The 12398-nt window shown below is 46.3% G+C and overlaps 1 protein-coding gene across 1 annotated transcript in view; it reads left to right on the top strand.

Moving 5' to 3' along the window:
• The window catches only part of CDS1 (CDP-diacylglycerol synthase 1), a 63076-nt gene that overhangs the window by 36680 nt on the left and 13998 nt on the right, over positions 1–12398 (top strand). The window contains exons 6-9 of the mRNA XM_056111273.1: positions 5483–5541; positions 8263–8345; positions 10098–10185; positions 11455–11523. Coding sequence (XP_055967248.1) covers positions 5483–5541; positions 8263–8345; positions 10098–10185; positions 11455–11523 — 299 coding nt within the window. The remainder of the gene's footprint in view (positions 1–5482; positions 5542–8262; positions 8346–10097; positions 10186–11454; positions 11524–12398) is intronic.

The raw sequence follows: 12398 nt of genomic DNA, 5'->3' as shown, positions 1-12398 counted from the left end.
AGAACTGAGGTGGCCACGCCTTAGTCTCCCTCTGCAGTTTGCTGGAACACTTGAACTCCACTTCTCATCACCCTCATGGGACAGTGGAATTTATGTCATCATTCATTTGCCGGGCTGGGGCTTGATCAGGTCCTCCACATACGAGGCATGTGCTCTACCGCTGAGCACGCCTCGAGTTGTTCTTGTTTCTCTCTCTCTCTCTCTCTCTCTCTCTCTCTCTATATATATATATATATATATATATATATATTTGCACTTAAAGAACTTTTTTCTTTTTCTTTTTTTTTGTGTGAAACACCATGAGGTACAGCTGTAGACTTACAAATTTTTGTGCTTGGGTTTCAGTTATACAATGATCGAGTACCCATCCCTCCACCAGTGCCCCTTCTCCACCACCACCACTCCCAATATCCCTCCCACCCCCCATCCCCCCATCCCCCCCTACCACTGTGGCAGGGCATTCCCCTCCGTTATCTCTCTCCTTTTGAGTGCTGTGGTTTGCAAAAGAGACATTGAGTGGCAATCTTGTTCGGACTATAGTCTACTCTCATCACGCATTTCCCATCCTGTTCTCTCAATATATTTTATTTGTTAGAGCTAACCCCCCCCCTTTCTTTTTAGTAATTGTCTGCTTACCAATCCACTTTAGTCACTGCTTCATGTATTTTCATACATATCATTTTCATCTCTTTGTATGTTGCATCATAGGTATTGCTTCATACATTTAGTAAATGCTTCATCTTTCTGACTCCGCTTTCATGAAATAAGGTCAGGATTCTTCCCTTCTATTAGTTCTGTCGCTGAAATAACCTGCCCTTGCTTTTTTTAGGCTCGCGGATTCACAGAGGCTCACTGAAAGTCATTCTTTGACCAAACATTTGGCTGTCTTGCAGAGAGCCCCAGGGCGTGGCAGGGAAGTAGGAGGAAACCAGGCCACTCACCCGCCTTCCAAGGTCTTGATACTAGAGAGACTTCTTTCTGCTTTTGCTTTTTGGGTCACACCCGGCAATGCATAGGGGTTATTCCTGGCTCATGCACTCAGGAATTACTCCTGGCGGTGCTCGGGAGACCATAGAGGATGCTGGGAATCGAACCCGGGTCGGCTGTGTGCAAGGCAAACGCCCTACCCACTGTGCTATCACTCCAGCCCTGAGACTTTTTTTTTTTTTAAATTGTTGTTCATCACACATGCAAGTTAAGCTCAGGGCATACTCCTGGTTCAGGGATCACTTCTGACAGTGCCCAGGGACCTTCCATAGCGCCGGGGATTAAACCTAAGTCCGCTGTGTACAAGGCAGGCACCTCACCTGCTGTGCTCTCTCTGTCTCTGTCTCTCTTCCTCTCTCTCCCTCCCCCCAACCCTGGAGATGCCTGTCATTGCCAAAAGGTGGACAAGGTCCTGAAAGAGTCTGACAAAGGGGAGGGAGCTTCTGCCACAGCCAGGGCTCGGGGAGGCCAATGGGGGCCTTGGAGAAGCCGTGGCAGGAGGTGGGAGACGGAAGCAGGTGGCGAGCAGGTGCCTGCCAGGTGCAGGGGTCAGGCTGGGGACAGCAGCTGTGCTCACTGTGGAGCTGAGGGCGGGGCACGGGTCTGAAGGGCAGCAGGAACCCCACCTCTGAGACTATCTCCTGGGTTTGGACTTTCATACTCATAAATTCCCTAGAGGATTTTTCTTCTTTTCTTTTTTTATTTTGGTGGTGGTGGGGACAGGGGAGTTGGAGTCACACCTAGCAGTGCTCGGGGCTTACTCCTGGCTCTGTGCTCAGGGAGCAGTCCTGGCAAGTGAGGGACCACGTGGGGTGCGAGGACCAAAGCCCATCAGCTGCATACAGGGCAAACGCCTTACCTGCTGTCCTATCGCTCCAGCCCCTGCTAGGTGACAGGGGACCCATTTGGGCAGAAGCAGTCCCGGCAACGTGCTCTGGCTTCTCTCAGCCCTTGACTTACCCACCAGTCCCTGAACCGAATTTCCCTCGGGTTTTAGCCTTTCACGGTGGACCAGTGGCATCAGTGATACAGAAACTGCCTCATTACTGAGCCAGCAGAAAAAGTGTATCGGCTATTTTAAAAGCTCAAAAGCAATATTTTTAAAGATCGGTGATGTCGGTGCCGTGAGTGTGCTGTTTAAGCCTCCCCCACGTTTTTTCTCTCTGGAAAGTGACGTGCCGCTTTGAGTGTTTGCCCTTCTTCACATGGGTCAGAGAGATCGCACAGGCCTTCAGGCGCTGGCCTTGTGTTCCGCCTTCGCTGGCTCGAATCCCCAGCGCCACATCTGTTCTCCTGAGCACCGCCAAGGGTCACTCCTGAGCACAGAGCCAGCCCCTGAGCACCGCGGGGTGTGGGCCAACCCTCTCATCTCAACTGTTTGCCCAATAGTTTATACATCTTTGAGGTGGGGGGCGCCCAGGCTGTTCCCAGGGGTCCCAGAGGCCCCTCCTGGCAGTACTTGGTGAGCTGGGAGGGGCAGCTGAATAGTGAGACCCAGCCGTGCGACACTGCTCAGGGCCAGTGGTGCCAGGTCCCCGGGGCCTCTTCTGGGCACTCGGAAGGGGGAGCCACGCAGAGTGGGGGAGGGGGTGCCACTCAGCTCCCTCTCCACCCGCCTCTGCTTCCTGCTACTTCTGTGGTCCAGGCGTTCACCTGCACCTTCTGAGGGGCAGGGCCCGGCTCAGAGCTCTTGTGTCTCCCTTTCTCACTGCCCCGCATCCCTGGGTTCCCCAGGCCGGTCTTTGGTGTGGCTCTTTGCTCAGCCCACCCTCAAGCCAGCTGTTTGAGCCCCAGTCTCAGCCGGGGCCCGTGTGCGTGGTCCCCCTGGAGTGCCTGACGCCCCGGGCACTGTCCTCAGAACGATTTAGCCAAGGTCCGGAGTTCATTTTGGAAAGGCCGCCTTGGCGACGATTTTATTGCTTCGGGCGGGGTGGGGAAGCCATTTGGGGCCACACTGGCCCTGCTTGGGGGCTACTCCTGGCAGGTCAGGGGTCTCTCCTGGCCATGCTGGGGGACCATGTGGTACCAGGGATTGAACTGGGATCAGCCCCTTGCAAGTGCCTTAGCCCCTGTGGTGTCTTCCCACATGTGACCGATTATCTTCTGTCTCAGAACACTCACCTCTAAAAATGTGGCAGAGTAGAACAGCTAACTTTATCTGAAATTAAACTCAGCTTATGTATTCCCAGTTTTTGCCTCTGTAACAAATTCTTTTTTTTTTTTATTTTAGTGAAACACCATGAGGTACAGTTGTAGACTTACAAATTGTTGTGCTTGGGTTTCAATTATACAATGATCAAGTACCCAGCCCTCCACGAGTGCCCATTCTCCACCACCACGGATCCCAGTATCCCTCCCCACCCCCCATCCCCCCCCCCCCCCATCCCACCCTGTCTCTGTGGCAAGGCATTCCCTTTTGTTCTCTCTCTCCTTTTGGGTGTTGTGGCTTGCAAAAGAGGCAATGGGTGACAATCATGTTTGGTCTATAGACTACTTTCAGCATGCTTCTCCCATCCTGGGAGGATCCTCCCAACACCCTTATTTGGTGTTCCCTTCTCTGTCTGAGCTGCCTTTTCCCCTCGCATGTGTTGCTGACCTCCAAGCCATGGAGCAAAATTCCTGGTACTAATCTCGGCCACTCTGTAACAAATTCTTTAAAATTTAGTCATATGTCCCTTATGGGCAGGAGCGATAGCACAGCGGTAGGGCATTTGCCTTGCACGCGGCCGACCTGGTCAGCTCAGATTCGATTCCTCTGCCCCTCTCGGAGAGCCCGGCAAGCTACCGAGAGTATCTCGCCCGCACGGCAAAGCCTGGCAAGCTCCCTGTGACATATTCGCTATGCCAAACACAGTAACAAGAAGTCTCACAATTTGTTGTGAGATGTTACTGGTGCCCGCTCGAGCAAATCAATGAACAACAGGAGGACAGTGATGTCCCTTATATATTGGACAAGATGTGCTTCATATAGCCTCCTATTTTTTTTTTAACATAATTAGATTTAATATGATAGAAATGCATTCAGTAAAATAACTTAAGGGTACATAATTGCTAATGTAATTTTTAAATCTTATGATAATTAACTGACATTTTAGTTATAAATAACTACAATTATTGATATGTTATAATTATTATGATTCTGATCAATTTTAGGCCACTTTGCCTGTGGAATCTCATGACTTAGTGCTCAGGGATCAATAGGATTTGATAGTTTAAGTAATTTCTAGCCATATGATCTTGAAAATGAAATTTTTTGTACATTTTTCCTTTATAACATGGCAATAACAATAAGTACTTAAATCATAGAGATGTTGGAAGAATTGAGTTAAGACTTGTAAAAATGTTGGGGCTGAAGTGATAGCACAGCAGGTAGGGCGTTTGCCTTGCAAGCAGCCGACCCAGGTTCGATTCCCAGCATCTCATATGGTCCCCCGAGCACCGCCAGGAGTAATTCCTGAATGCAGAGCCAGGAGTAACCCCTGTTGCATCGCTGGGTGTGTCCCAAAAAGAAAAAAAAAAAGACTTGTAAAAATGCTTACCAGAGCCTAGAACTTAAACCATGCCCAGTGAGTTGAATTAGCTGCTGTCGTGATTGTTTTATTTGGGGGCTGGGGGGGCACACGTGGCAGCACTTCGGACTTATGCTGGCTCTGTGCTCAGGACCACTCCTTGCTGTGCTCAGGGAACCGGATGTGCTACCGGGGATGAGAATGGGGCGACTGTGCACACGGCAGGCGCTGGACTGTCTCTGGCCCCTTGTAGGAATTATGGTGCGCCAGGTTGCGATGTCAGCAATCAGTCCCTGTGTCTGATTGATACGGCAGTGCATTTTATTCAGCTGAAATTGAACATTTTGTGTTTCCATATCCGTCTTTTTGCAAGAGGCTCATTCGTTTCATTAACCCAAGGGAGTATTTACTGAATTTACGCCTCGAAATGTGTTAGGCACTTTGGGGATACAAGATTGTTTTCCTTCAAGAAACTTTTGTTTGAGATGCTCACGTGTTTGACCAGTGAGACGGTACAGAGGTCAAGGCACTTGCCTTACACGCTGCTGACCCGGGGGTCGACCCCAGATGTTCCACCGAGCACCCCTAGGAGTGAGCCCCACGCATTGCTGGGTGTGCCACCCAGCACCCCTCCATCCCCAAATGCTTAGGCTTGGGATGGCTCAGTGGGAGGCGCCTGCTCTGTGCAAGGTCACAAGGTCCGTCACCATGTGAGACTCCAGTGGCATGGGCACGGGTGACCTCTGGAGCACTGTGGCCAGGTGTGCACCCCTGCAGGCACCACGGCTGCGTTGGCCCCCAGTATGTGTGGCCTGGTGCTCAGAGGAGCAGCAGAGGGAAGGGGAGATCATGGTTCCTATGGGTGCCTCATTCCGTGGAAACGTGGGCCGAGACATGGCAGAGACAATTAAGGCCTTTGGGGTCAGTGCATCACGCACTCCGTAACAGTTGGCGTAACCAGCATGTATGTTTCTGTTCTTGAACAGGTTTCTGCATGTTTGTGCTGAGCTTGGTGAAAAAGCATTATCGCCTGCAGTTTTATATGGTGTGTATTAACCTTTATTGTCTGGTCACTATATATAGATATATATATAGAGAGAGAGTCATAACACAAACATTTTTTCTAGAGGCAGGATATATATCATCTAATCTGAACTGAAACCTGTAAACTAATAAACAATGCCTTACTAAATGTCAAGAAGACTTCAGTTTGGGATAACTAAATATAAAAAGCTGGAGTTTAAAAATTTGTGAAGGGCCAGAGAGATAGTCCAGGTGGATAAGGTGCTTGCCTTGCACACGGCCGACCCAGCTTCAATCCCTGTCACCCCACCTGGTCCCCTGAGCCTGCCAGGAGTCATCTCTGAGCACAGAGCCAGGAGTCAGCCAGGAGGGAGCCCTGAGCACGACCAGGTGCGGCTCAAAAGCAGTTTTTGAGATTCGAAATTTTTTTTTAATGTTTCCAGTTTCCCCTGAATCTGAACATTCATAGTTTTTCTTTGAATATTTTTTTAAAGACTACAGAATTATGAGAATGCTTTTGGAGTTCTTAAATTTGTAGAAATGTGAAGTTTCCACGGTCTCATGGAGACAGTCAGAACCTTTGAAGAAAATCTGCTTCTGTTCTCTATTCCCTGGTGTGTCTACATTTAGTCATAGAGCCATATGACTATTTTTTATTGTACAGTATTGTATTACTTGTGTCCTCGAACAGTGTTTATCTTGTCAAACTTATTGCTGCTCAAGATAAACGTCTTTTATTTCATACAATGGTAATCAGAAATTTAAAAGACAACCTAGTGTTTAGATCTGTAAATTCAGGAAATAGTATATTGGCTTATATGTTCTGTTCTTTTTAAATTTTTTATCTTATTTACTATTATTATAATTAATCGTTTTGACATAGGCACTGACATTTAGGAAGCTTTTTTGAGCACGGCCAAAGCAGTAGATCAGCAGGGAGGGCGTTTGCCTGGCAGGCGGCTGACCCAGGTTTGCTTGCTGGCATCCCATATGGTCCCCCAAGCACCGCCAGGAGTGATCGTAGACTCAGGAGTAACCCCTGAGCATCGCCGGGTAGGCCCCAAAGCGAACAGAGAACCAAAACAAATGATGACCAGTTTCAGGCATTCTGTGTCCCAGCCCCAGATCCACCACGGGCCTCAGTGTCCCTCTGCCAGTGACCCGAGGTTCCCTCCCACTCCTCACACTACCGTCTTAGCAAACTCATTTTCATCAATTTATTTTTTAGTCACTGTGATTTATGCAGTTGCTTCCAGTAGGGCTTTAGGCATACGTTGTCCACCCCCGCCATTTACACTAACTCGTGTTCTTTCCTCTTTATCTTTTGGTAAGTCGTTCAGATGTCCCTCTGTGCCCTAGTCCTGGGACAGTCACAGTAGTTCTTAAATTTCTAATTCCACAATTCTTAAGAAGAATGGGGTGGGAGGCGGAGCCATAGCACAGCAGGTAGGGCGCTTGCTTTGCATGCGGCCGACCCAGGTTCAATCCCTGTCCCCCACGCCTGCCAAGAATGATCCCTGAGCACAGAGCCAAGAGTAAGCCCTGAGCACTGTCTGCTGTGGCCCCAAAATAAGTGAACCGAAACAGAAGAGTAAGAAGAATGAGGGGGCCCGGAGAGATAGATAGCGCAGTGGGTAGCGTGCTTGGTCTTGCACGCAGCCAACCCAGGTTCCATCTCTGGGACCACATTTGGTCCCCCGAGTCAACCAGGAGTGATCCCAGAGTGCAGAGCCAGGAGTAAGCCCTGAGCACATTCTGTCGTGGCCCAAAAAACAATAACAGCAAAAAGAAGAATGAGGAAAATATCCAGTGAAAGTAGAAATACTAGAAAATCCTCTGAAAAGAAAAGGGATGCCTATTGGAAAGGCCGTTTTATAAAGTGCAGTACAAGCTTACCAGACACGTGTCTCACATCGTCAGCCTTTACCCATCCACGCTGACGGGGCAGCGGAACACAGAGGACACGGGCTCTCAGGACAGACAGGACGGGTGACCCAGAGGCCTCAGTGAACACTGTCTCTGGATAGAGCTGGAGGGGTCGGCTCAAGACGGAGCAGCTAGAGCGTCAGGGCAGTTGAGCGGGCTGTCTTTTGAAGGAAGACACAGCTCTTTAGGCAGGGAGGATTCCCTAAAAGAAGAATGATGCTTTCATTTTATTTTCAAACATTTTTTTTAATAACCATGTAACACAGGCGGAGCAAGTTCCAGCAGTGCCACTAGGTGCCACAACACCTCTGATTTCTCACTGTCAGTTTAACCTGTTGAGTCAAGATTATACTTTCATTTTTTTTTACAGGTTTCCTTTTTTTTTTTTTTTTCCATTTTGGGTCACACCCAGTGTGACCAGGGGGTTACTCCTGGCTCTACACTCAGGAATTATTCCTGAAAGCGCTCAGGGGGACCATATGGGATGCTGGGAATCGAACCCCGTTTGGCCACGTGCAAGGCAAATGCCCTGCCCACTGTGCTATCGCTCCAGCCCCTTCATTTTCATTTCTAAAGGTTTTTTTTTTCCAGTTTAGTAGTATATTTCTTTTTTATTAGCATACCATCGTATGTGTACACTTTCCTGGTTTTTTAGGTTTAACCGGGTACCAAAATAAGTATTACTTCCCAATGGTATTTATTTTGCATGATCTCGTCTTGCAAAGTTTGACCAGCAGTCATGTTAGACATTCAGAACTGCTCTTGCTTTCTGGGCTGCACTGGGGGTTGTGTTCACTGATTGTTGTGTTATTAACAGTTCGCATGGACTCATGTCACTTTGCTGATAACAGTCACGCAGTCACATCTTGTCATCCAAAATCTGTTTGAAGGCATGATATGGTAAGGCATTAGCGTTGTACGCTGCTTTCTATCCTCGTCGCCTTCCCTCTAAGCCCTTTCACACGGGGCCGTGTCTTGAAGATTCTCTGTTGGTCTATTTTATTAGAGGTGGCTGTCTTAACTAAAGTTTGCTTACTTTTTGATGCTGCAGATGCTTTGTTAGTAACTGGAAGTTTCCTTCGGTACCAAATGCCAATTTTTCCATAAAAGTTCCAAAGAATTAAATCCATCTTCAAGCGTTACTGGACCTTAATGTGATTTTTTACAAAACAGTCGAAATAGAAGATAATTGGACTGGGGACAGTCCGGTGGGTAATGCACTTGCTTACACCACATGTGGTCACACCTCCAGGAGTGACCTGAGTGCTGACCGAGGAGTAACCCCTGAGCACCGCCAGGTGTGACCCCAAAACAAACAAGAAAAAAGAGTCGATCATTTGTTTGGAGTACAAAAAGAATATACAAGTCTATCAGCAGATAGTGTGCTGACACTACATTATCTACATTAGGGTAGGTTCTTGCAGATTCAGGAAAAATTTTTATTAGCTCGAGCAAATTAGCTAAGAATGAAAATAAAATTTAAGATGAAAAACTCTCTGTTCAGGGGCATGGGAGATGTGCCCAACCATGCTTTGCCCCAGGCCCCATGAGTCACCAGGGGTGGTGCTCCCTGTACTGTCCTCCTGAGAGTCATCCCAGGTCTCATCCTCCTGGGTGTCACTCTGAGTGTCGCCAGAAACGACGGAGGAGCACCACTTTGGAGCCCTCCCAAGAAGTACCTGAAACTTTACCCACATGCTTTTTCTAAGCATAAGGATGCTTTTTATAAGCACCCATTCATAAGGATGTTTTGTATTGGATGGGTTATGTCAAGATAAATGATTTCCTTCTCTGTTTCTTCTAAGATGTCTGTGCATGTGCATGTGTCTGTAAGTAATTGGAATCGCTTTAAGATTGTCATCCAGATACACGAATTTTTGACTGGGGACAGCTACTGAAATGGGTACAGTTAGTAGATTTAATGCAACTATAGGCTAAGATAGAATTAATCTTGATCATTATTTTTCCTGAGAAACAGACATTAAGAGTGTATTATACAACACCCAAAAGGAGAGAGAGAACACAGGGGATTGCCCTGCCACAGAGACAGGGGGGATGGGGGGATGGGGGTGGGAGGGATATTATCCATGGTGGTGGAAAATGGGCACTGGTGGAGGGATGGGTATCTGATCATTGTATAATTGAAACCCAAGCACAAAAAATTGTAAATCTACAACTTTAAAAAAAATAAAATAAAATAAAGGAAAAAAAAAATTAAAAAATTAAAAAAAAAAAGAGTGTATTATAAATGTATCAGATAATAGCATTTCGAAATGAATGAGTATTCGTTTCCATTTTGAAAGACGGCCTTAAAGAAATTTCTTACATTTTGTATCTTGCTCCTCATAAAACTCATAATTTAAAGACCACATTTAGAGACTATTATTACTTAATATTAAAAGTCAATTTAGGTAATTTTTTTTTGCAATAGTCTTTTAGCATACTAGTTTATAGATTTATGTCAGTTACAAAATGGACTAATGTGATTGATACTTTTTTAAAAAAACTGATGTTTTATTTAGTATTGTATTCAGGACTAGGTGTCGGTATAATCCAAATAGATATTGTATTGATTGGCATAAGTCATAGCCTGTGTGACTCTCTGCCACTTAGTTATATGGACTTTTCTCGCTCACTTCTTTTTTTTTTAAGGTTCCTTGTCCCAATATCAAGTGTTATCTGCAATGACATAACTGCTTACCTTTTTGGATTTTTTTTTGGAAGAACTCCATTAATTAAGGTAACAAAGAACTACCCCGAAGCACTGTCGTAACCTTTACTGTAAGGGCTAGCCCCTGGGGCCTTTCCAGCAGTGGGTCCTGTAGCACATTCTGATTTCCAAATCTCTCTGGCTTCCCGTGAGTTATTCTTCTGACTCCCAAATGCAGGCTTAACCTTGCGTGTCCCCGAGCCTCTCCCTGGAAGCGTGTTTTGTTCCCTTCCCTTAGCCGTTGTGTGCTCCTTGATGGATCATCTCTGCAGCCTCTAGACGTGGGCTTGACATGGGCTTCCCCTGGGCCCCGCCCCCTCCCTGCCAGCTCTGGAACTCCTGGGCCTTTATGGGCGTGAAGGGGTCTGTCTGTGAAGCGCTTGGTAACCTCCCTCCGCCTGTCCGTTCTTCCTAGCTGCAGAAACAACCCTTGCCGTTCATTTGGCTTCTCTTGACTCCAACGAGAGGTTTATCACAGACACCATCAGTGATCTCCTGATGGCCACCCCCCCCCCCTTTCCAGCCCTTCTCTTGTCCGGCACCTCAGCAGTTAGCACCCTCCACTTCTCAGTATCTCTGCCCTTGATTCTTCAGATTCCAAACTTTCCTCCAGATTCCTCCCCCTGAATATCCCATTGTCTGAGGAACAATAGCCTGAATGTAACCACATGTATCTGTTCCTGGAAGCGGGGCATATTTCTTTTTTCATGGAGGCAGTCCTAGCTTGTGGCCAAAGAGAGAGAGAGAGAGAGAGAGAGAGAGAGAGAGAGAGAGAGAGAGAGAGAGAGAATGAATATGTGAACCACATACACAGTTATTTAGGGCGCTGGGGTATTTTGCCACGTCAGATCTTTCTGTGTCTGTGCTACTGGGTAGTACAAGTATTTGCTAATACTCATTCCATTTTTGGTCAGGACAGATCACGGGTGCGTGGAATGAAGCATCTGACCCATATTTCAAGAACTACACTTTGCAAGAGGGATCAAATAAGCACATGGACCATCACGGAGCGCTTTCGTTCTATAGTCTTTTGAGACAACTCACAAATTGAGTCTATTTACAGAAGCAAATAGATTATGTTCGTAGTATCGCAGATGTGTGAGGGGCTCCTAGGTGTTAGATGCCGCTGTAGAACTATAAGCCCAGTAAGTGAGGATCATAGAGTCAAGGCGACTGGTCCCATGAGGCAAAATTAAAGAGAGAAGCAGAAGTTAGATAGGAATTCTTTGCACAGAATTTGCCTATGTGTTTGAGCATGTCATGCATTAACTCTTTTTGAACTTTCTTTTTCTTTTTCAGTTGTCTCCAAAAAAGACTTGGGAAGGATTCATTGGTGGTTTCTTTTCCACAGTCATATTTGGATTCATTGTGAGTTTTGGAGAATTTTTTTAAACTTTGTTTAAACGCTGTGGTTTACAGAGTTGTTTGTAATGTAGTTGTTTGGGGCACTCAATGTTCCAACAATAATCCCACCAATTTGGGAGGATTATTGTACATATATTTTGAAAAAAGTAGCAAACTCATTGGTCTCTTTGAAACCTGAAGAAATAAAGGACAAATTGCTATTAATAACATATCCACATGGCAGAATGCTAATGAGATAAGAAAAAAGAAGAAAAAGGTATCAAGTTCTGCCCAGTATTTATGCATTACAGAGCAGGGATGATGGAACATTATTAAGAGAAATTATACTGGGGCTGGAGCAATAGCACAGCAGGTAGGGTGTTTGCCTTGCACGCAGCCAACCCGGGTTCGAATCCCAGCATCCCATATGGTCCCCTGAGCACCGCCAGGAGTTAATTCCTGAGTGCAGAGCTAGGAGTAACCCCTATGCATTGCCAGGTGTGACCCAAAAAACAACAACAACAAAAGAGAGAGAGAGAGAGAGAGAGAGAGAGAGAGAAATTATACTATAAGAATTTGATTTTGTTAAGATTAAGTTTGGGATATCATGGGAGTAGCCATATCATGGAAAGGAAATTAAGATCTCCGTTGTAAAAATGTCAGGCTTCAGTTATGAGGAAGGAAATTCTATACTTGCGGGGACATGTGCTGCTGGGGACTGATTTTGTGCAGTAAGTTTTGGTCCTATACTTGCTCATTAGTTAATCTTATGTATACTTTCTAAAAGCCAAACCTTGCTGTAACGTTTGTCTAAACTTTCAGATCAGTCTCTCCCCTTTACTCCCCTTAGAGTCATAGAGAGATTTCAATCTCCATTGGTTGAAGTGATAGTCTAAATG

This window comes from Sorex fumeus, unplaced genomic scaffold, assembly GCF_029834395.1.
Source record: "Sorex fumeus unplaced genomic scaffold, SorFum_2.1 ptg000013l, whole genome shotgun sequence".
NCBI classification, from domain to species: domain Eukaryota; kingdom Metazoa; phylum Chordata; class Mammalia; order Eulipotyphla; family Soricidae; genus Sorex; species Sorex fumeus.
Note: the sequence above shows the minus strand (reverse complement) of the source record. Positions and strands in the feature narration are given on the sequence as shown.